A 23,553-nucleotide genomic window follows, 5' to 3' on the forward strand; every position below is an offset into this window, starting at 1 on the left:
CCCATAAAGACATTTCTTTGGTTTACGTCAATCTGTGTATGAAACAAACTTGTACGTTATGGCCTGTTACATCAAATATAATTAGTTGATTGTTTTCAATATAACTGATGTAACACTGATTAATCTGCATAGGCATCCCATTTTTGTATCGAGGCAGGCTGGATTTTGCCCTATTTAAACGAAAATGTCCTAATCTGGATAACATCGTTTATTCATATTTTTAGTTATTTATTATTTATTCATAAACACACATTTTATTTTTTGCCAGGTGCTTGTCTTAAAGTTAGAAAATGCGATTAAATAAAATGAAATACTGTTTAAGACATGTTGCATTGTTGATACTAAATGTTTGATTATTAGTGACAACAAGTTTTAAATTTTATTAGTCGTGTTTTGTCGTACCGGTTAATGTTGTAAATCTAGGCCACATGATCGAGTTCATTTTCACGAAGTGGGTACGTTGTTGAGGAATGCATATTGTTTCTCACTTATATACAATCATTATTAGTTTAAAGTTTCTACGTTTACAGATTATATTTTAAACATATTAAATGGCGAAATTATAATTCATTTCTGCTATATCGACTGATATAATATAAACGCCAACATGATACATCCCTTCGCCCCTAGCACAGAAATACAACTCTCTCAAAACCGGCGTGAAACTGAATGAGCATTGTTCCATAAATCATACAGGCAAGTTGGGAGGGTAGTTACAAAACGAGGTAATGGGGTACCGTAGGGTATGATCAAGAGTTACCCACTTTTAAAAATAAAATATCCCCCCCCCCCCCCCTAAAATAAAACAGCCAGTCTGGTCATAGATCAAAGAAATTATATTTAAAAACCAACAAACACTTGTGAACACTTGTGCTTTATCCGACTAACACTAAATAAACACAGGTGAATGGTTAAATAAACTGCGGTGTGAAACCCCGTGCAGCCATCTTATGTCTGTCGATTCCTTGAGCGTTAACTGGCGGATTACTTTTATGTTCAATCAGCGTCGACCGGTCAAACGAAGCAGTTTGCCTTTACTTTTTACATTTGGTTCAGAATTATGACCGTCCGGTTCCGGAAGCTGAATATCTGGATTAATGAATAACTTTACTGAGTGGTCGTTTCGTTTTACAAAAAAACGTCCGTAAGGTGAGGATTCCGGACTACTGGAGTCCGGACTAACGAGGTTCCACTGTAGCACGACTATAGCTACGACAGTACCAATATCCGGTGTTGGTCCTACATAGTGGTGCTATTAAAGAAACTATCACGAGTCTCCTGTCATTATAACATGTGTACGACATACAGAATATTTGTTGATGACAGAAATTATATATTAAATATAAAAATACATATTAAATATACGCATGTGTGTGTGTGTATATATATATATATATATATATATATATATATATATATATATATATATATATATATATATATATATATATAGGTGTGTGTGTGTGTGTATACGTAGGTACGTACGTACGTACATATGTACATACCATACATACATACATATACATATACATATACATATACATTATACATATACTTATACATATACATAATACATATACATATACATACAGTTGACTTGTTTAAAATACCAACGTCTGTATAAACAAGGTATTTGAGTTCGTCCTAATGTTTGTAGTAGCTCAAACCAGATTTTACATTTCCAGTAATTTTGTACATACGAAAAAAATACATATTACGAAGTAAAATGAAAAATAACTGTACAAATATTAGCACACAACAGTAAACACATTGTTTATGTAGACACTGATATCAAAAAATAAATAAAATGGATTTAATATGTAATTTTAATCATCAAAAAGACTCTGTCAGTACGAAACTTCTTACAATGGCTGCAAACTCAGGACAGTGCCTTTAAGACAACAACAACCATGAAATACATTTATATTATGAATTTTATACATTTATTTATGTTGGTAAAGCTGTAAACGAGTTAATAGGTTTAGAATCTCCACGTGAAGCCTGCCCTAAACCCGTCCGGTTTAAGACCTTTGAATGTAGGTTTGACGTTAAACTTCATGTTTCCTTTGTCGTTAATCCACGATACTCCACTGGTTCCGGCGGACCAGCCTCCTCCAAGTTTCCAGTTCTTCAAAAATCTCTTCTTGAGACTCTTTTCGTCGTGGACCATCTCAACCTCGTCTAGGCTCATTTCGTCTGGGTGAAAGAGAAAACAAATGAAAATTAAATATTTATTATATGATTATTGCATGGCCGTTGGAAGAAGAAGAAGAAATGTTTTATTTAACGACGCACTCAACACATTTTATTTATGGTTATATGGCGTCAAACATATGGTTAAGGACCATACAGATATTGAGAGAGGAAACTCGTTGTCGCCACTTCATGGGCTACTCTTTTCGATTAGCAGCAAGGGATCTTTTATATGCACCATCCCACAGACAGGGTAGTACATGCCACGGCCTTTGATATACCAGTCGTGATGCACTGGCTGAAACGAGAAATAGCCCAATAGGCCCACCGGCGGAGATCGAGCCCAGATCGATCGCGCATCGAGCGAGTGGTCGTCGGAGTCGGGAGCGGGGATCGAGGGGTGTGTGGGTGTCAGGAGATTACCCTAGAGACCCATGTGAGACATGTCACTGTCAATATCAATCATTTTGTATTTGAATATAGAATAGATAAAATAAAATGGATTTTTAACGACACCCCAGCATATGTATTTCACGTTACAGCTGTTTAAAATAGATGTTTAACGACACCCCAGCATATGTATTTCACGTTACAGCTGTTTAAAATAGATGTTTAACGACACCCCAGCATATGTATTTCACGTTACAGCTGTTTAAAATATCTAATGCTCTCAGTCTTGTAAGGATTTGGGTCCCCCACCCCCCCCCACCCCACCCCACCCCCCCCCCCCCCACCCCAAAAAAAGTTGTCCAGTTGTGGTGCACTGGTTGGAACAAGAAAAAACCCAATCAGCTGAATGAATCCACCGAGGTGGTTCGATCCTGCGACGCAAGCCCCTCAAGCGAGCACTCAACCGCCTGGGCTAAATCCGGCCCCCAACTGTTAAGAAACTATTAAAACACAATTTTATGTGAGTTACTGTAGTAATTTGTACGCGGGTACATTATGATTGAAATTTACGCAGGGTACAATGAACTACTTTTAAATCATACCGTCGGATGATCGGACAACAATGACCATACATACAGAAAAAAAAAAAAAAAATGCTTTATTTAACGACGCACTCAACACATTTTATTTACGGTTATATGGCGTCAGACATATCGTTATGGACCACACAGATTTTGAGAGAGGAAACCCGCTGTCGCCACTTCATGGGCTACTCTTTCCGATTAGCAGCAAGGGATCTTTTATTTGCGCTTCCCACAGGCAGGATAGCACAAACCATGGCCTTTGTTGAACCAGTTATGGATCACTGGTCGGTGCGAGTGGTTTACACCTACCCATTGAGCCTTGCGGAGCACTCACTCAGGGTTTGGAGTCGGTATCTGGGGTAAAAATCCCATGCCGAACCCAATACTTACCAGCCTGTAGACCGATGGCCTAACCACGATGCCACCGAGGCCGGTATGATCATACAGTGCCAGCAACATGTGTGTTAGTCATAGAGTAAAACAACATGGTGCTTTACTTTGCTCAACGGCATATTCGGTGAAGAGCAGAATCGAAGCTGATTCAAACAAGCCACTTTAGCTGGTACATACTACTATATAATATGTAATCAATTTTCATAGTGCATGTATAATTGTATGCATTTTGTGGATCGCTGATCTGAAATAAAATGTTTTTGCCAGAAAATCAATCGCTACTGCTGTGCCAGTCACACTAGGGTTTAATCATAAAGATAAATGGATCACCGTGGTCGTCATGACATCACACTGTCCCATGTACTGTGTAGGTTGCATAATACAAATAACTTTTAAGTGCAGACAATGTAAACGTTTGTCGATAAACTCAACAAAACAACTTATATATGAAAAACCGACAGCTCACAACAGAATATAACTTTACACGTGTAATATATCCACTGTCGTAACTGTTTCTATGTGAAAAACAAAAAGTACTGAACAGAAATTTAAAAACCCAAACAAGTTTATTACCACAAAGACAAATATGACTGAGTCAGGGATGGGGCCCTTACAGTCATGTTATGACAAATGATTCTATATAATATGAATAATGAATAATATAGATATATACGGTAATTATAGCATATTACAATAGTTGTTGTTGTTGTTGTTTTGGGGTGTGGGTTTTTTTTTTTGGGGGGGGGGGGTTGGGTTTTTTTTTAATTATTATTATTATTTTTTTTTTTTGCTGTTTCTGTTTCCAAACAAAAGTGTCTGTTTATCGAATTGTTCACCGTTCAATTTCTTTCCATACATCTAAGACTTTGGAACAGTCGTTAAAGAAAAGAACTTAATTTGCACTCGTAACTTACCGACTGCTCGTCTGAGATTTTCCTGGACATGCTGCACGATATCACGGATGTCCTCCTCGGTCAAATCACTCAAGTCGACATTATTGTCGTCTGCGCGTTCAGCTTCCTCTAAGACGTCATCAACATTATCATCGTCGTCTTCGGAGACCGGAACTGCACGAGCCACGAACAGGAACGCGGCAAAAAAGAGAATCGTCAATTTGGGAGACATCTTTGATTCCACTCTGTACAAGATGATGAAAGTTATGCCAGTTCGGCTTTTATTTATACTATAGTGTCTGATGACTGTAAGCGATTTTTCCACAACTAATAATTAAAAATGCACGTGTTCGTTGTGGAGGTGTCATGTAATTGTCTAACAGGATATTTGGTATGTTTACCTTGTGCCACAAGGTGTGGAACTGCTACTGGGTGCAGCTCTGTGGGATTGTGTATCCGTAAATGAGTGTGAATTAATAATCATTAAAATCTCAATTTTGTTTACACGTGGGGGGAACGTATAATACAATACAATCATCAAGGTAAGTATATTTTAAAACTTTGTATAGAAATCAAAGTGTTTAAAAAAAACTTTTACTTTAATTCTGGGTGGAATGTAAAACGTAATTATTTATCATGCATATATGTGTGGTTTATTTCGTTTATTTTAGACATGTATTGATGTTTCATGCATGAATGTGTTTTAGATAGTGTTAAAGCGCTCCCCACCATTGTCAGATATTGTAAATATGTATTTATTATAATTTGCTGTTTTTATTATAAAGCTTATAAGTTGTATAACTTAGAGCAATACAAATAACTTTGAACTTGAATTGTACCATATTTCTGTTACCAATTATATTCTTTCTCGTCGGCTTCAGATGATTATATTCCACCAAAATGTGGTGCACAGCCAGTGTACACCGACAGCGTTCGCACTGATGGGGAGGGTTAGATGTGTGTGCGATATAGTGAAATGTAAATCATAGGCATATTTATATCAGTACGTATGAATTTCAGAAATTAGTATGTTTACAAATGTAATTTAATGCATATTATAATAGCCTGTCATACTAGTATGAATGCCTAGTAAGTTGTATAACTTGTGCCTAATCCATTTGTTCTTTAAAAAGCAATAACATAATAATTATGTTTCAATCAATAGTATGAATGCATTGTACAACAAACCAACTTAAAGTAGTCATTAGAACAAGTATTATCAACATCTATCAGGATATATCACATAACATGTAATATAATATTATGGCAGTTTTCGTTCAAGATGTCCTATGTAAAGGGTGATATATACATATTTAATACATTCATAATAATCAGAAATTAATAAACAAACGGGGAAAACCCCAGTTTGTAACACCAACTGACCTTCGTTTGTCTTTAAAATAACCTTCAAAGGTCCAAATTACGTACGTACCTACCCTCACCATAACCATTATCATATATAAACCTCAGAAGTAATATATACCTATTATTGTTATTATTATTATATGTTTTTGAAATCTTAACATATTTTAAGAAATTATTTCGAGATAAACTGAGTTTTATATCAAGATTCCCCATTATTTGCATGTAAATTATAGTATATAATGATTCATTATAATATTAATGGTGAGAAAACCTAAGAAACACATAAACAAACCTCTTAATGTTCCATAAAAGACCTTAAATAACAAACACACACACAAAACCCCCCCCCCCCCCCCCCACCCACACACACACACATCGTTTAAAGGTCAGATTTTAGCGAATACCTATACTCACCACAAACTTTACCTCATATAGACACTATTAACGTTAAATATCGATTTCTAACAAAACGTGCTTCAAAGATATTTTTGAGGAATTTTGCCACCTTGGACGACCGTCTATTAAAAACAAAACTGAACTTTATTTCACATGCAGTTTTTATCCCGATGTACTGACTGGACATAAACAGGATTTAGATCATTGTTTTTCAAGGGGGCGGGACGTAGCCCAGTGGTAAAGCGCTCGCTTGATGCGTGGTCGGTTTGGGATCGATCCTCGTCGGTGGACCCATTAGGCTATTTGTCGTTCCAGCCAGTGCACCACGACTAGTACATGTATATACTACTCAAAACAATTTAAGGGTCAGACGATATTTTCGACATTATTTTCTGAATGTCAATTATATTAGCTAGACCATAATGTCACGCATGGTATTGTTCCATTTTGACGAAAGTGGGTCTAAGCAACCCATAAATGAATTAAAATCCACTGTCATTGACACTGTCAACTAGTTCTAATGGCGAAAACATGCTTACATTTGCACGTAAATTAAGCGAAAGGTCTGCTAAGTGCCCATAACTTGCTTTTTCCACAAAGCGCTTCATTTGCACGCTTTGCATGTGTATTCCATGTTCCCAATGCTGAATTTCCGTATAATTGGAGCTTGCGTTCGTGTACGGTGCACACTCCAAATTCGGACAATGGTAACGGCGTCAACTGACCATCGAAGATCGAGGAAGGGCTATGCTTGGCTTCAGGATGGCAATACGCAAAGAAATGTTGCTCTGAGACTTGGTGTCAGTCAGAGTGTCGTTGGCCGACTGTGGCAACGGTACCAGGCAACGAATTCTGTTCGAAATCGTCCACGTTCGGGAAGACACCCAGCACTACAAATAGAGAGGACCGCTACATCACCAATATGGCTCTTCAACGCACAACCATGCACGCCGATTACGTGACAATCTGCGGACTGCGACTGGAACTCGAGTGTCTGATCAAACCATACGCAATCGTCTGAGAGCCAATAATATACGCTGCCGTCGCCAGGCTGTTCGACCACCACTCCTACCAGACGTCACTGGTGCACACTTCATCTGCGGTGGCAACGTGTTCAGTGGGGTCGAGTGATGTTCACTGATGAGTCCAGGTTTAGTCTCCAGTTCAACGACGGTCGGGTTCGTGTCTACAGACGTCCTGGGGAGCGCTTCGCTGACGTTAACGTTAGACAACGTCACCGGTTCGGTGGTGGCAGCGTCATGGGTGTGGGGCGGCCATCTCTATCCACCACAGGACCCCCCTCTATGTGGTGGATGGCAATCTGAATGGAATCCGCTATCTGAATGAGCGGCCGTTGGTTCTCCCAGGCCTTCAGCAGATTGGCGGCGGGGCAGTTCTGCAGGATGACAATGCCAGACCCCACCGCGCTAGGGTGGTAACGGACTTTCTCAGACAAACAAGGTATCGCCAGGATGGATGGCCAGCATATTCGCCTGACTTGGCCCCAATAGAGCACGCCTGGGACGAATTAGGCAGGAGAGTTCGGGATAACCATGCCCCCTCCGGCCAACCTTCATGATCTGGGTCAACTTTTCTTATGGCAGAGTGGCAGGCCATTCCCCAAGAGTTCTTCAGACGTCTGATCAACAGCATGAGGCAACGATGTGTCGAGTGTATTCGCGCCAGGGGTGGATTCACACACTATTAAACGAATGTTCTAATGTGTAAAATCCATGTTTGACAACCTTCAACTTTGACAGCATGTCATGTGACTTTCTTGTATACAGTGACGTTTATTTGTGGGTTTTTTGTAAATATGGAACAATAAATAAAAAATTTGGTGTAGTTTACATCATCAATCTAATACACTCTGAAACTTATTTGGTTATAAATGTTTGACGCTTAAATTCTTTTGAGTAGTATATGTTAAATGCCGTGGCATGTGCTATCCTGTCTGTGGGATGGTGCATATAAAAGATCCCTTGCTGCATGAAGGAAAATGTAGCGGGTTTCCTCTGATGACTACTTGTCAGAATTACCAACGTTTTGACATCCAATAGCCAATGATTAATTAATCAATGTGCTCCAGTGGTGTTGTTAAACAAAACAAACTTAATTCTTGATCCGCCCTTAAATTTAAAAATCCTGCATCAGTACCTATACGCGGGTAATAGCCATGCATGTATGTCTAAAATAGTCTACAATAATCTATGTTGGTTGAAGAAATCTCAAGTGGTACTCTTTTGTGTGATTAACAGCCTAATTGTATTCACGAACGGTGACCTTTATTTGACCTTGAAAATGTTGGTCAGCTGCCAGCTGCCTGTGTGCCTTGTGTCTGTCTCTTCTGAATGCAAGAAATAGCAGAGGAATTTGATTTCTAATTAATTAAAGACATTTTGACATTTGGTCGAGACACACACACGCAGAGAGAGAGAGAGAGAGAGAGAGAGAGAGAGAGAGAGAGAGAGAGAGAGAGAGAGAGAGAGAGAGAGAGAGAGAGAGAGAGAGAGAGAGAGAGAGAGACAGACAGACAGACAGCGAGAGAGAGGCAGAGAGATAGTGTTATATATAATTCGTAGGACGCTAGATTCAGGGTGGATCCATCAGGCGAGCAGTGTGCCACTGAGCTGCATGCCCGTTAATAGAAACCAGGCTACAAAACGCTTTGTCTGACAGACCGTGGACCAGATGTTAGCCAAGTAAACAAAACAAATGAGTTAGCGTCCTCTTGTAGTCCTCTAGTTGGGGGGGGGGGGGGGGGGGGGGGGGGGGGGGGGGGGGGGGGTTACTATGGGTTTCATCTCCGTCCTTCTGTCTCTGTGTTTCTGGGGGCAGGACGTAGCCCAGTGGTAAAGTGCTTGCCAGATGCGCGGTCGGTTAGGGATCGATTCCCGTCGGTGGGCCCACACTTGTTTTTCTCGTTCCAGCCAGTGCACCACGACTGGTATATCAAAGACCGTGGTATGTGCTATCTTGCCTGTGGGATGATGCCTATAAAAGGTATTTTGCTACTAATGGAAAAATGTAGTGGGTTTCCTCTCTAAGAATATATGTCAAAATTACCAAATGTTTGGCATCCAATAGGTAATGATTAATAAAGCAATGTGCTCTAGTGGTGTCGTTAAACAAAACAAACAAACTGTCTGTCTTTCTGTCCGACCATCTGTCCCACATAATCATTATAGATTTCCGGACGTTTTTTTCATAGATATTGAGCTGACATTGTGTGTGTATCTATATCATGTATTGTTACCGATCACTAGTCACGTTCATGGCGATTTACCTATTTTCCACAGAAGTATGGTCCTTGAACGTAGGGGTGGGGTGTGGGGTGTGTGGGGGGGGGGGGGGGAGACGGGATTTAGCTCAATAAGCTGAGTGCTCTCTTCAGATGCTCGAGTTCCAGGATCGAACCACCTCGGTGGATCCATTCAACTGACTGGGTTTTTCTCGTTTCAACCAGGGTACCACAACTGGACAAAAGCCGTGGTATGTGCTTTTCTGTTTATGGGAAAGTGCATATAAAAAATCCATCGCTGCATTAGGAAATTTATCGGGTTTCCTATGTGTCACAATTACCAACTGTTTCACATCCAGTAGCCGATGATTAATTAACCAATGTGCTCTTGTGGTGTCGTTAAACAAAAACAATATATATACACATATGTACGGATGCTACAGGATATGCTCAGTTTTCGCGAACACCTGATATTATCACTGTTATGACGGTGATTCATGAGTGCACGTCATCACAGCTATATGAATTCCATTGAGCTCTGCCCGGTGCTAGTTTTGATTTAGTCAACTAGTCTGGGAGTGGCAGTCCTCTTTTGGGCGATGCAAGAGGGATGAAATCTTCAGTAAATTATTTCCTCTGAAGTGGCTGTCCTCTTACAGACGAGGCACTAGTTAAAGATTCATGGAATCAACCACTATTTTGCCAAATGCCCATTCGACTCTGCGTTGTGCAGAGATACGACCATGACCATGTATTGCGGTTTAGTCGTTCAGATTTTTGGGCCTCATAGAGCGCATGTACTCTAGAATCTTTGTTTGAAATTGTCAGGGTAGGGCGGGAGGTGGGTTTTGTTTTGTTTTTTATTTATAATTTTAATATTGTATAACCAAGTTATGCATTCTAAACTATGAGTATTTTGCGTGTTGGGTTGTCGTTAAATATTCATTTATTCCTGCTAACTGCAATATAATATACTAAATTGTTTCACTTGTTGCACACTGTGACAGAGGTTTCATTGTGGCACTGTAAGTAGAATTCTTTGTTTTTAAATGGACCGTCCTGGGTGTTCAACCAGTGTAAGATGGTTCCGACTAATAGAGCCTTTTTGCGACTACTAGTGCATCATATATATATATATGTATGTATGTATGTGTATGTGTGTGTGTGTGTATATAATATATATATATATATATATATATATATATATATATATAAAGTAAAGTTTGTTTTATTTAACGACGTCACTAGAGCACATTGATTTTTAATCTTATCATCGGCTATTGGACGTCAAACATATGGTCATTCTGACACTGTTTTTAGAGGAAACCCGCTGTCGCCACATAGGCTACTCTTTTTTACGACAGGCAGCAAGGGATCTTTTATTTGCGCTTCCCACAGGCAGGATAGCACAAACCATGGCCTTTGTTGAACCAGTTATGGATCACTGGTCGGTGCAAGTGGTTTACACCTACCCATTGAGCCTTGCAGAGCACTCACTCAGGGTTTGGAGTCGGTATCTGGATTAAAAATCCCATGCCTCGACTGGGATCCGAACCCAGTACCTACCAGCCTGTAGACCGATATATATATATAATACAAGTCTCTGAATGGCAAGTGTCTTTGCGGCCGTGTCATAATGTTTGTAGCAGTGATTGTTCATTTTTTTCGTAAAATGAATGATTCAATGAATCAATTAATAAATCAATGTTTAACGAAACCCCCGCACGAGAAATACATCGGCTATTCGGTGTCAAACTACGGTAAATGCAAAAGTGAAGTGATGAATAACACCAATATAAAAATTCAAGAGCTAAATTAAAACACAGGGTAAAGAACTATGCAAGAAATACAAAGATCACAAATAGGTAAAATTAAAATTTAGAATAAAATTCAGTATCACGACAAAATTGCAATAATAGGTCAGAATGGAATCGAAATGACTCACATTTCTTCTACCAAATATCTCTTCTACTTTCCTCGAGATGATTGCACTCCACCAGAATGTGGCGTACCGCCAGAGTACTCTGAAAGTGCTCACACTGAGGGGGAGGATCCTATTTTCTTCTTAATACACATGGGGACGGGACGTAGCCAAGTGGCAAAACACTCGCTCGATGCGCGGTCGGCGTGAGATCGATCCCCGTCGGTTGGCCCATTGGGCTATTTCTTGTTACAGCCAGTGCAACACAATTGGTATATCAAAGGCCGTGGTATGTACTACCCTGTCTGTGAGATGGTGCATATAAAAGATCCCTTGCTGCTAATCGAAAAGAGTAGCCCATGAAGTGGCGATAGCGGGTGTCCTCTCTCAATATCTGTGTAGTCCTTAACCATATGTCTGACGCCATATAACCGTAAATAAAATGTGTTGAGTGCGTCGTTAAATAAAACATTTCTTTTTTTCTTAATATATATACATATATATATATATATATATATATATATATATATATATATATATATATATATATATATATATATATATATATATTTCGTACGTATACCAGAAACAATATAAAAAAAACCTTTTGTAGCAATTTTTTTGTTTTTGGGGGGTTAAGGTGGTTTTTGTCACATATTGACTCCACTAGTATCAAATTTTTGCGAGGTAAAATCAAGTTTGGGCTACTATAAGCATTAGGACGCCAACAAAACACCTTGTTTATATAGAGAGCAATCTTTAATATGTAATTTTAGTCGTGAAAAGGTGATATGTTGGTCATAAACATATTACAATGGCCGCAAACTCAGGTCATCCCTTTAAGTTCGATCTGAAAATTGCTTGTCAGATTTGCTGCTATACTAACATATTCAAGTGTGTTCAAGTCAGGATAATTTCTAGAACATTGGTTCTATGTCATAGCGTTTCTTCTTCGCCTGGATCACTATAGTTTATTCTAAGAACTTACATGCTACATTTTCTAGACATCGTATAATAAACAAATGACAATTACACAGTTAAATATTTAATTTTTATACGTTTATTTTCTTTAACAACATTTATAAGTTATTAAAGAGCTAACGGATTTAAAATCTCCATGTGAAGCCCGCTCTAAATCCATTCGGTTTAATTCCTCTGAACGTCGGTTTGATGTTAAATCGCATGGTTCTTCGCCTGTTCTGCCATGATATTCCGCTAGTTCCGGCCGACCAGCCTCTTCCAACTTTCCAGTTCTTCAAAAATCTTTTCTCAAGACTCTTTTCGTCATGTACCATCTCAACCTCGTCTAGGCTCATTTCATCTGCGTGAAAGAGAAAAAAGTAAACAAAAGAAGCAATATTATATGACTATAGTGTAGACGGGGGGAGGTGGGTTGGGGGTTGGGATAGGTGTCAGAAGATGTCCCATGTGAGACCCATGAGGGAAAATCTATTATCAATATCAATTATTATATACAGTCAAACTTTGATAACTCCACCTTCGATTTCTCCATCTGAAACGACGTTCCCGGCCGAGTTGCTATACAAACTAGTAATAACGGTCTTCGAAAACTGAGAATTCGCTAACCTCGATCTCTCGACATAATTCTTTTGTCCCGCCATAAAGATTTAATAGAGTATGCACATCTAAACATCAACTCGAGTGGATTGACCAAACTGTCTTGACGAAAGTATTTTCAAGACGAATGAATTGTCAACAACAACAATAACACAACTTTATTTGAACTCAGATCACATAAAAATCATACATGAGTAAACAGCCACTACTGCATGTACAATACAAATTATTACAGCCCTACCTAATAAATAAATAAATAAATCGATTAGCTTGGGGGTTTAAATGTTTTTAAAACAGATATTATTTAGTAACTTAATATTCATACTACAAAACAGCTCACGGTATTTAACATAAAATTTGGTTTATGGTGGGGTGGGGTCGTAACAGTTATATATCAATTCGCCTTTCAGCTAGGGATGCATAGTTTTCAGAGTACAGAGGTAGGCAGTGAACCGCACGCTTCTTAAATATTAAGCGAAATCATTCAGCTGCAATGCAATTTCAAACTTGAACTCTTATATAATATATTACTATCGAATTCGAACTATGTGAAACTCGAACTATTTTCTCGTTCCCTTCAAGATCGAGTCATCGATGTTTATACATATATATATATATATATATATATATATATGTGTGTGTGTGTGTGTGTGTGTGTGTGTGTGTGTGTGTATGTCATGTGTCATGGCATTGGGTTTTACGTGTACATTCAGAACTGTTGTAGCGCACGCCTGTCATGGGCGCAGATGCCGGTCTCGGCCGGATCCTCCGTGCAGGACAGGAAACGGATAGGGGTGGGTTGGAGAGGGGACTGCCCGCGCTGTCAGGTGCAAGGAGTACTAGCATCCCGATCGAGGTCGGTAGCGGGCAGAGTAAATTATATACATGTCTTTACAACTCTTTAAAATGTTCATTGAGCTCAGTCTTGTGTGGGTGTGGGTTTATCATCCCTCCCCACAAACAAAACGTTTTGGAGTGGCAGTTCTGATGCAGGCTAAACAGGAAGTGTTTCATCCTGGGAGTGGAAGTCCTCGTAAAGGAGAAACAACTAACAGGGATGCATGGGATAAGTCACGACCTTATCGAAACGTCTTTTGGACTTCGCCTTGTGCAAAGATATGATATGCAAAATGTTAATGGTTTTGTCGTTCAGATTGTCCGAAACACAGACAGTTTAGAACAGTAAATAACTTTACACATATAATATATATCTACTGCCCTGACCGCTTCTATATGAAAAAAAACAACACAGACTATAAGACAACTTAATTTGCACTCGTAACTTACCGACTGCTCGTCTGAGATTTTCCTGGACATGCTGAACGATATCACGGAAGTCCTCCTCGGTCAAATCACTCAAGTCCACATTATTGTCGTCTGCTCGTTCAGCTTCCTCTATGACGTCATCAGCATCATCATCGTCGTCTTCGGAGACCGGGACTGCACGAGCCACGAACAGAAACGCGGCAAAAAAGAGAATCGTCAATTTCGGAGACATCTTTTTGTTTGTTCTGCTCTGTATGATGAAAGTCATGTCAGTGTGGCCTTTATATACCATTGTTCGTCCTGACTGGAGGCAATTGTCCAACAACTAATAATTAAAAATGCACGTGTTCTTTCAGAAGGTGTCATGTAATTTACTAACAGGATATTCAGGGTGGTTATCTTGTGCCATAAGGTGTGGAACTGCTAGTGGGTGCAGCTCTGTGGAATTGCCTATCCGTAAATGAGTGTGAATTAATAATCATTAAAAGATAAATCTTCTTTACACACGTTAAGGCGACGCCACACGATACGAGTGCCTCGTACGACAATAACCGATTGCATCACAACTGATACAATCATACAATGCACTCGTTTCGTGTGGCGTGGTCTTTAGATGCGATTAGAATACTTGGACATATAATACGATGTGTTGAAAATTAACTTTGCACAAACTGCGAAAAACATATTGTGTCAGAATAAATACATGTACTAAAATAAAACGTTACAGGTATGTGGCGTTACAAACGTATAGTTGGTACTCGAAAGTGTATGTCACCGTTTCATATGCATCTTTGTCCTAAACCTACGGCATCCGATGACGGCCATTATTGACATTTGCACTTTTTGAATGCATGTGCAATAACATGTACAGGCCTAGCCATGATTTTATATTGAGGGGTCACATACACTGGGAGGGAGGCAACTGTCTAACAACAACAACAATATCGTTCGAAAATCTTCCATAAAATGACAAATGGATAATAAACAGAATACCCAACTCGATACACGCCAATCTATCTTGCACTTGTGAATTGACGTTGTCTTTTCCTCGCCAAAATCTCGGGAAGAACACCATCAATTAACTCGTGCAATGTAAACGGTATTGCCTCGTATCTCGTTGAGTATTCTCTAAGTATATGACGTTGTAGGGAAAACAAGAGGCGTGAATGGGTGGCTGTGACCCCCATGCCCCCCAAGCCCCGCACCTGCCTCCGGCTAAGCCTTTGTATACTTTATTAGCCGTAAACATACAGTTCATAGGCATTACAAACATTAAAATATAATACATATTTCATTAAAAGGGAAAAACAATTTACATTGTATGGAAAGTGATGGAAATATTCGAGAATGTATCGCTGGGTGAGTGCAAGAATGTTGTATATACAAAATTCCCATTTTGAGAAAACGAGCATTAAAAAGTAATATCGCTGGGTCAGTGCAAAAATGTAGTATCTACAAAATGTTGATAAATAAGGTGTTAATTTTCACAATGTAATGGACACTACATGTTCGAGAGCAAAAATGTTGTATGTTCATATAACAGGTCTGGTTGCTTAATTTGAAGTCAGCTAAACTGTTGTAAATGTATTGTAGTTGACTCGGAGCGAAAGTGTTGTAAGTGTTATATCAGTGTATGCTGCGTCAGATTTTGGAGGAAACTATCAAAAGAAGAATACAAAAAGTCATGGCTTCCGCGATTATTTTATTATTTTTTAATGCTCGTTTTCTCAAAATGGGAATTTTGTATATACAACATTCTTGCACTCACCCAGCGGTATATACTCCATTTACATATTATCATGTCTCTGCGTGGTTGTCCCTAGTAAATATTTACACAGTGTTATTAGCTGTTTTACATCAATGGACAACAGCTGTATTAATTTAAAAGAGTCTGGTGTAATAGTATGGTTGTATGTACCTGCATCTAATAGTCGGCCCCTACTACTCTTTTTCTAGACTTTACCTTGCTTTATAGTGATACCATCTCGTATCCTCCGGAGTCGGGCCCGTCCGCACCACTATACCAACCCATGACGACTGGACTATACCCTCTCGTTCAGACGGATCCGGCTTCTCAAGATCTGTATTTCAGCACTACACCTTCAACGTCTGTCAACTGTCAATCTAGGGGTTTTCTTGACGGGATGCAACCCATCTCGTCCCTTTAAGCTGTGCACCCAAACGGCCTTAACGAGGCCACTCGCGTGGACATATCGATCGGACTTTAAACTTTTATATCTGCGTTCAAAATTTTATGTCGAAATTACTTCTTTTTTTTAATATTATTAAATAGTCCGATCCTCTCTTCTTTCTCTGATTTAATTTTGGACTGACCTTCTAAAATGCTCCAAATTATATAAATATTCGGTCGAGCAGTCAATTATTTTTTATTTTTGGCTTGTAACCTTTTTATTTATTTTATTTATTCTATTAACTTTTTTTACTAATTGCTATTTTCACAATTCTGCCCATTTTCCCCCCCCCCCCCCCCCCCCCCCCCCATCCCGAGTCAGGTCACCGATCCGATCGGAGGTCGGACTCAGGATGGGCGTGTTCGAAACCCTAGTGGTATATGGGCACGTTAAACTAGTTATCATCATCATCTAATAGTATTGTAGAAAGGACAGACTAAAATAAAATGATACTCATCTTCAACGGCATTCATATTACAAAGTTTACATACTCTCTCCTTTCTCTCAGTATTGTTACATCTACCAGTTTCTATTGCAAGACTAGGTGCAGATCAATCTGATTAAAATTAGCTCTACTGGTCTACCAGTATGTAATAGTGGAGCTAATTTTAATTAGATTGATGCGCAGATAGTCTATACTTACATAATATATGTTTATATTTTGAGGAACTTGCTTTTTGTAGATAATTAACAAAAACTATTAACCAGGTATTGATATATACCACATTTCGTGGATGTACGAAATATGGCGTACATGGATTGGGTAAACTCGCCTGTCATCCTCAGACAAAATAAAGGCAGTGGTACTAGTATGAGTGACAAATACTAGGCAAATGTTAAAAGCTGCTTTGACAGTTTATTTTACATGAAACGTGCTGAAGGTTTCTACCGGTCTCGGTGGTGTCGTGGTTGAGCCACCGGACATAAAGCTGGTAGATACAGGGTTCGCAGCTCGGCACCGGCTCCCACCCAGAGCGAGTTAAAACGACTTAATGGGTAGGTGTAAGACCACTACACCCTCTTCCCTCTCACTAACCACTAACAACTAACAACTAACCCATTGTCCTGGACATACATTCCAGATAGCCGAGGTGTGTGTCCATGACAGCGTGCTTAAACCTTAATTGGATATAAGCACGAAAATAAGTTGAAATAAAATGAAGGTTTCTATGCATTTTTCAATACAATTTAATCACCTGAAACTGTTTAAGGTTGGTGTACCGTATTTTGACCAAGGCATGGTTTTGTTTTTACTACCGGCCTCGGTGGCGTCGTAGTTAGGCCATCGGTCAACAGGATGGTAGGTACTGGGTTCGGATCCCAGTCGAGGCATGGGATTTTTCATCCAGATACCGACTCCAAACCCTGAGTGAGTGCTCCGCAAGGCTCAATGGGTAGGTGTAAACCACTTGCACCGACCAGTGATCCATAACTGGTTCAACAAAGGCCACCATGGTTTGTGCTATCCTGTCTGTAGGAAGCGCAAATAAAAGATCCCTTGCTGCTAATCGGAAAGAGTAGCCCATGAAGTGGCGACAGCGGGTTTCCTCTCAAAATCTGTGTGGTCCTTAACCATATGTCTGACGCCATATAACCGTAAATAAAATGTGTTGAGTGCGCAGACCCTAGTTAATCCACAAACTAGAGCTCGTCTCCATAACCGTTACTTCTTAGAGGTATGTGCGTTTTTAGAATTATCGAAAGTCTATTTCCGCCGTATTACAAACACCAGGATGGTCAGATGTACGGACATAGATTATATCGTGTATACTACCAAATCAAATCCCATAGACGACAATAGTAACATATGTGCCTAAAACTCCTACCTGCAGCGTATCAATCGACATAAACGCCACGAAAATAAATACTATCACCCCTCACACTTAAAGTGAATCAGAACAAACTGGGGGTCAGCTGCTCGTTTCTGAGATAACGGGTAGCGTCTATGACTACCCTAGTTCCGCACAAAATTAGAGTACTTTTTTTTACAGGTACCCCATACATGTTCCAAGCACAAGGCTACTTGACACAGTGGTACTAGATGAAATAAAATTGTTTTTTTTTTTACCCAGATGAAACTATTATTTGTTTACAACACACACACATTTATAACCAATCACAGGACTTGTGGTGTTCACTTCTCTATCAAAAGTTGGGTGCACCTCGAACTTTGACCCAGCCGGAAGTTATTTGGTTTAGTACTACCTGTAATCATAACAATAAAATGTAAGTAACTGATTTCAGTTACCAAAACCGGATCTAATATTTGTAGTGTTTAAAACATAGGGTCTGCCCCGTCGGTGGGCCCATTGGGCTATTTCTCCTTCCAGCCAGTGGCCGTGGTATGCGCTACCCTGTCTGTAGGATGGTGCATATAAAAGATCCCTTGCTACTAACAGAAAATGTAGCGGGTTTCCTCTGTACGACTAAATGTCAGAATTACCAAACGTTTGACATCCAATAGCCGTTGACTAATAAATCAATATGCTCTAGTAGTGTCGTTAAACAAAACAAACTTTAAAAAAAAAAAACCCACTAGGGTCTGTACTTTTAAATTGGGATCCCTTCGCCAATCTCTCAGTCTGGTACAAAGTCTGATTCAACCTTCCTTACCCCCAAGGTGGTTGTTAGACATTGGCTTAATATTAATGTCCTTCTGACGGAACATGATCTTATCTTTTTCGCCTGTGGCGATGTTAATTGTTTTAGAGGGCCGTGTGCGGCTTGGTTACGTAATACCCCCGCGCGACGGTGGTCGAGCTGTTCCCAATACACACCCAGACCAGTTGTGGAGGCCATGTGGCCAGTAGTTACGTAATACCTCCGCGAGTTCTGTTTTTACGACCTTGTATTCCTAGCGGAATGGCGACAACTAGTCTGACCAACTAAGAAAAAATGCCGTCTTGGTCGCTGTGGAAAAATCACACGATAGGGGGAGTAACGCGATGTGTCCCCAGGCGATATTCGGATTTTTGTAATAAATAGCTAGGATTTTAGATATATCGGGGACAAACATTGGAAGGCTTCCGGGGAACGTTTCCGTTTGGACTGGTAAATATATTTTCTGCTCTGTTGTATAACCTTGATGTGATTGATGTGACTTTAAATATTTTAATACTGTATTATACCAATATTCTTTAGACAGTGTTTCCGGTAAGCTGACGAAGTAAATTGTAGGCTTCACTGTTCTATTATTTTTATACGAGTATTTGGTAATATAAAGCTTAGCCGGTCATCCTAGAGGACCTAGGTAAACTGTAGGTTATTGTCTTTATTGTGATAGGTACCAGTATTAATTCTGTATTACAAGGTTACTGAATGAGTAGTTAAGGGTTAATTAAAAATTAACCAGTTAGGAATAGAGTTGTAATTCCTTTATTAATTAAGTTCCCCTGGAAGCGTTTCTCAATTATCACAAATGTGTGTGTTGTATCACGGTGAAGTGATTAGAATATTGTGTAAACTAGACACCTAGTGATTAACTAATTAAGTGATTAGTTCTGGGTTGTTATTATTGTTGTTGTTAATTAACTACTGCGGCAAGTGCATTTGTCAGCGTAGAGTTAATACAGATTCCAAAGTGTATTGTGTTTTGTTGTGTTTTCTAGTGAACTAAACGTGCTATATTATATATATTATATAAGATCGTATCTCTGATTATTACCTAGAGCCGAGCCACTCGGGTATTGGACTGCCCGATACAGAGAGATCTAATAGATATACAGTTAGGAGAGATATTTGGATAATCGTGTTTTATTCAGTTACGGGTATTATAGGATCCCCGTGACAGTCCTGCATGTTATTAAGTAGATAAAAACGACAATACACATTTAATGATTTGATTTCATAACTTTAATTTCGTTAAGAACATTATAATCTCAACGTAAACCTCTTGCTCGAAACTCGTCAGCTGTTAAACGGCTAAATTTAAAACGTCCATTTGAAACCCGCCCTAAATCCCCCACCGCTTGGTTTGATGTTAAAGCGCATGTTTCCTCGGCGGTTCTGCCACGATACTCCACTAGTTCCGGCGGACCAGCCTCTTCCAAGTTTCCAGTTCTTCCACATTCTTTTCTCAAGACTCTTTTGGTCATGTACCATCTCAACCTCGTCTAGGCTCATTTCGTCTGGGTGGAAGGGAAAAACGTTAAACAAAATTATAAATATTATATGTCTATTGTATAGACGTGTGTGGGGGGTGGGTGAGGTTGGGGGCAGAAGATTCCGATTGTCGTAGAGATCCCATTATATCTTTTCATTGCCAATATCAATCACTATGCATATGACGTCACAACTCTTTAAAATGTCAAATGAACTCGATCTTGTGTGAGTGTGTTTATCACCCTCCCCACAAAAACGTATTTGGAGTGGCAGTCCTCATACAATTTAAAATAGGAAGGTGTGTCATCTCGGGAGTGGAAGTCCTCGCCAAGAAGAAACAACTGACAGTGATGCATGGGAGAAGTCACGACCTTGCCGAAAGTTTTTTGGACTTCGCCTTGTGCAGAGATACGATCTGCAAAATGTTAATGGTTTTGTCGTTCAGATTCCTCACACTTTATGGTTCACAATAGCTAAACTAGTACACTCTGGCTGGAATGAGTTAATTCTCAGCAGATTTCATAGATTCATTAATTACTTCTTAAGCCGGGCGCACACGAGCAAAAAAAAACACAACAAAAACCGCAGCGTCGTGCGTTAAAATTCGCAGTCCAGCAGAAAACGGATGAAAGCAGGGAAAACGTATCGTGTGCAACTATTCTGTGTTGCATTTTCTAACGCTGAGGTGCATTTTCAGAAATCAAACATGTTTGATATTAACCAGATAAACGCATCTGTCTGAAGATGGATCCGATTGAATACGCACCTTGTGCGCTAGTTTGCGTTGTGTTGAGATTTTTTAATAAATTGTCTGTCAAAGCCTTTCAAAATGGTGTCATCCACCGACACCACGATGACACAAAAAATCCGAGATCCTTTTCACCGAATTGCATCAGGAGCGACCTTGTTTGCACCAAGTGAATACACCAGAGTAAACTGACAGGATTTTGATGGCGGTGGCACTTTCAGAAATTGCACAAAAATTATAAATGACTGGTATAATACTTTGAAGTACATAAAGTCAACTACATGATATGTGGCACCATCGTTTTGGCTTCGTAATATTTTTCAATGAAACATTTGTCGGAATGTACACCTTTTCACTTTCAATTTTTAAAATTTTGTAGTGAATATTTTTGGCGACGCATTATTTTCATGTACACTGCAATTTTGTAGATACCACATGAAGGAGGGAAGGAAATGTTTCATTGAACGACGCACTCAACACATTTTATTTACGGTTATATGGCGTCAGACATATGGTTAAGGACCACACAAATATAGAGAGGAAACCTGCTGTCGCCATTAGCAGCAAGGGATCTTTTATATGCACCATCCCACAGACAAGATAGTACATACCACGGCCTTTGTTATACCATTTGTGGATACCACATGATTACGTACATATTACAAGACTGAACAAAATATACAGAAAACCGTAACCGATCGCTGATATTGAACGCTGAGTCGATGCAAGTAGGCGTACACAAGCGGCAAGCGTCTACAGTCGGACTGCGATTTTTAACGATCGTCGCTGCGTTTTTTAACGCATGTGTGTGCCCGGCTTAAAGCCGGCACTAGATGCTTTGTCGAAGTTCTACATGCAGTAATTGCGAGAAAAATCACAACTGCTATACGGTTACCAACCACAGTATAATTTAATGATGAAGATACATTATCGCCATGGTAATCATGACGACAAACCGTGGAAGTGTGCTGTACAGGTTGCATAATATCAAATCAGGTATCAATGCTGACGATGAAAACGTTTGACGATAAATTTTTCAAAATTACTTACATATGAAAAACTGACAGAACAGAACAGGGTCCGTGCTTATAAAACTTTTAGAGGCCAGACTCAATCTCTAATAACGTCACACACAGTCACACACACACACACACACACACACACACACACACACAAGCAATTTGTATGGCGTACCAGTCCAGAACTTTATTTACACTCAAACCTTGCGCTCTAACCACTTCTATATGAAACACTGACAAAAGAGAACAGAACTTTATACTCATAACCTATTCACTGCTCTAAACACTAATAGATAAAATAAACACACACAAAAAGAGAGACAAAAGAGCAGAACTTTATTACTGTCCACTATACTGACAACTTCTATAAGAAACACAGAGAGCTCAGAACAGTAAATAACTTTGCACTTATAATACATCTACTGCCCTGACCGCTTCTATATGAAACCAAACAGCTCACACTATAAGACAACTTAATTTGAACTCGTAACTTACCGACTGCTCGTCTGAGATTTTCCTGGACATGCTGCACGATATCACGGAAGTCCTCCTCGGTCAAATCACTCAAGTCGACATTATTGTCGTCTGCGCGTTCAGCTTCCTCTATGACGTCATCAACATCAGCGTCATCGTCTTCGGAGACCGGGACTGCACGAGCCACGAACAGAAACGCGGCAAAAAAGAGAATCGTCAATTTCGGAGACATCTTTTTGTTTGTTCTGCTCTGTATGATGAAAGTCATGTCAGTGTGGCCTTTATGTACTATTGTTCGTGGTCATAGGCGGCGATTTTCCAACAACTAATAATTAAAAATGCACGTGTTCTTTCAGAAGGTGTCATGTAATTTTCTAACAGGATATTTGGTATGTTTACCTAGTGTCACAAGGTGTGGAACTGCTAGTGGGTGCAGCTCTGTGGAATTGCGTATCCGTAAATGAGTGTGAATTAATAATCATTAAAAGATAAATCTTCTTTACACATGTTAAGCCGACGCCACACGATACGAGTGCCTCGTACGACAATAACCGATTGCATCACAGCTGATAAAATCGTACAATGCACTCGTTTTGTGTGGCGTGGTCTTTAGATGAGATTAGAATACTTGGACATATAATACGATGTGTTGAAAATTAACTTTGCACAAACTGCGAAAAACAAATTGTGTTAGAATAAATACATGTACTAAAATAAAACGTTACAGGTATGTGGCGTTACAAAGGTATAGTTGGTACTCGAAAGTGTATGTCACCGTTTCATATGCATCTTGTCCTAA

At 39.5% G+C, this 23,553-nt stretch overlaps 2 protein-coding genes across 4 annotated transcripts; both read right to left on the reverse strand.

The window, feature by feature from the left end:
* Positions 1–1,924: 1,924 nt before the first annotated feature.
* On the reverse strand, positions 1,925–4,719 carry LOC121377410. The gene is made up of 2 exons (XM_041505389.1): positions 4,475–4,719; positions 1,925–2,196 (listed from the first exon to the last, which is right to left on the reverse strand). Exons 1-2 carry the CDS (start codon positions 4,683–4,685, stop codon positions 1,982–1,984), a joined length of 426 nt encoding a protein of 141 aa, XP_041361323.1. The 5' UTR covers positions 4,686–4,719; the 3' UTR covers positions 1,925–1,981.
* Positions 4,720–12,420: 7,701 nt separating this feature from the next.
* LOC121377077 lies at positions 12,421–23,042 on the reverse strand. Of its 3 annotated transcripts, none has more exons than XM_041504943.1 (2): positions 22,776–23,042; positions 12,421–12,697 (listed from the first exon to the last, which is right to left on the reverse strand). In XM_041504943.1, exons 1-2 carry the CDS (start codon positions 23,020–23,022, stop codon positions 12,483–12,485), a joined length of 462 nt encoding a protein of 153 aa, XP_041360877.1. In that variant the 5' UTR covers positions 23,023–23,042; the 3' UTR covers positions 12,421–12,482. The 3 variants fall into 3 exon arrangements, with proteins under 3 accessions (XP_041360877.1, XP_041360876.1, XP_041360878.1); XM_041504942.1 differs by lacking the exon at positions 22,776–23,042 and adding an exon at positions 14,242–14,503; XM_041504944.1 differs by lacking the exon at positions 12,421–12,697 and adding an exon at positions 20,250–20,539 and having other exon boundaries at positions 22,776–23,037.
* Between the last annotated feature and the right edge of the window lie 511 nt (positions 23,043–23,553).

The sequence above is a fragment of the Gigantopelta aegis genome, chromosome 7, assembly GCF_016097555.1.
Source record: "Gigantopelta aegis isolate Gae_Host chromosome 7, Gae_host_genome, whole genome shotgun sequence".
Taxonomy (NCBI): domain Eukaryota; kingdom Metazoa; phylum Mollusca; class Gastropoda; order Neomphalida; family Peltospiridae; genus Gigantopelta; species Gigantopelta aegis.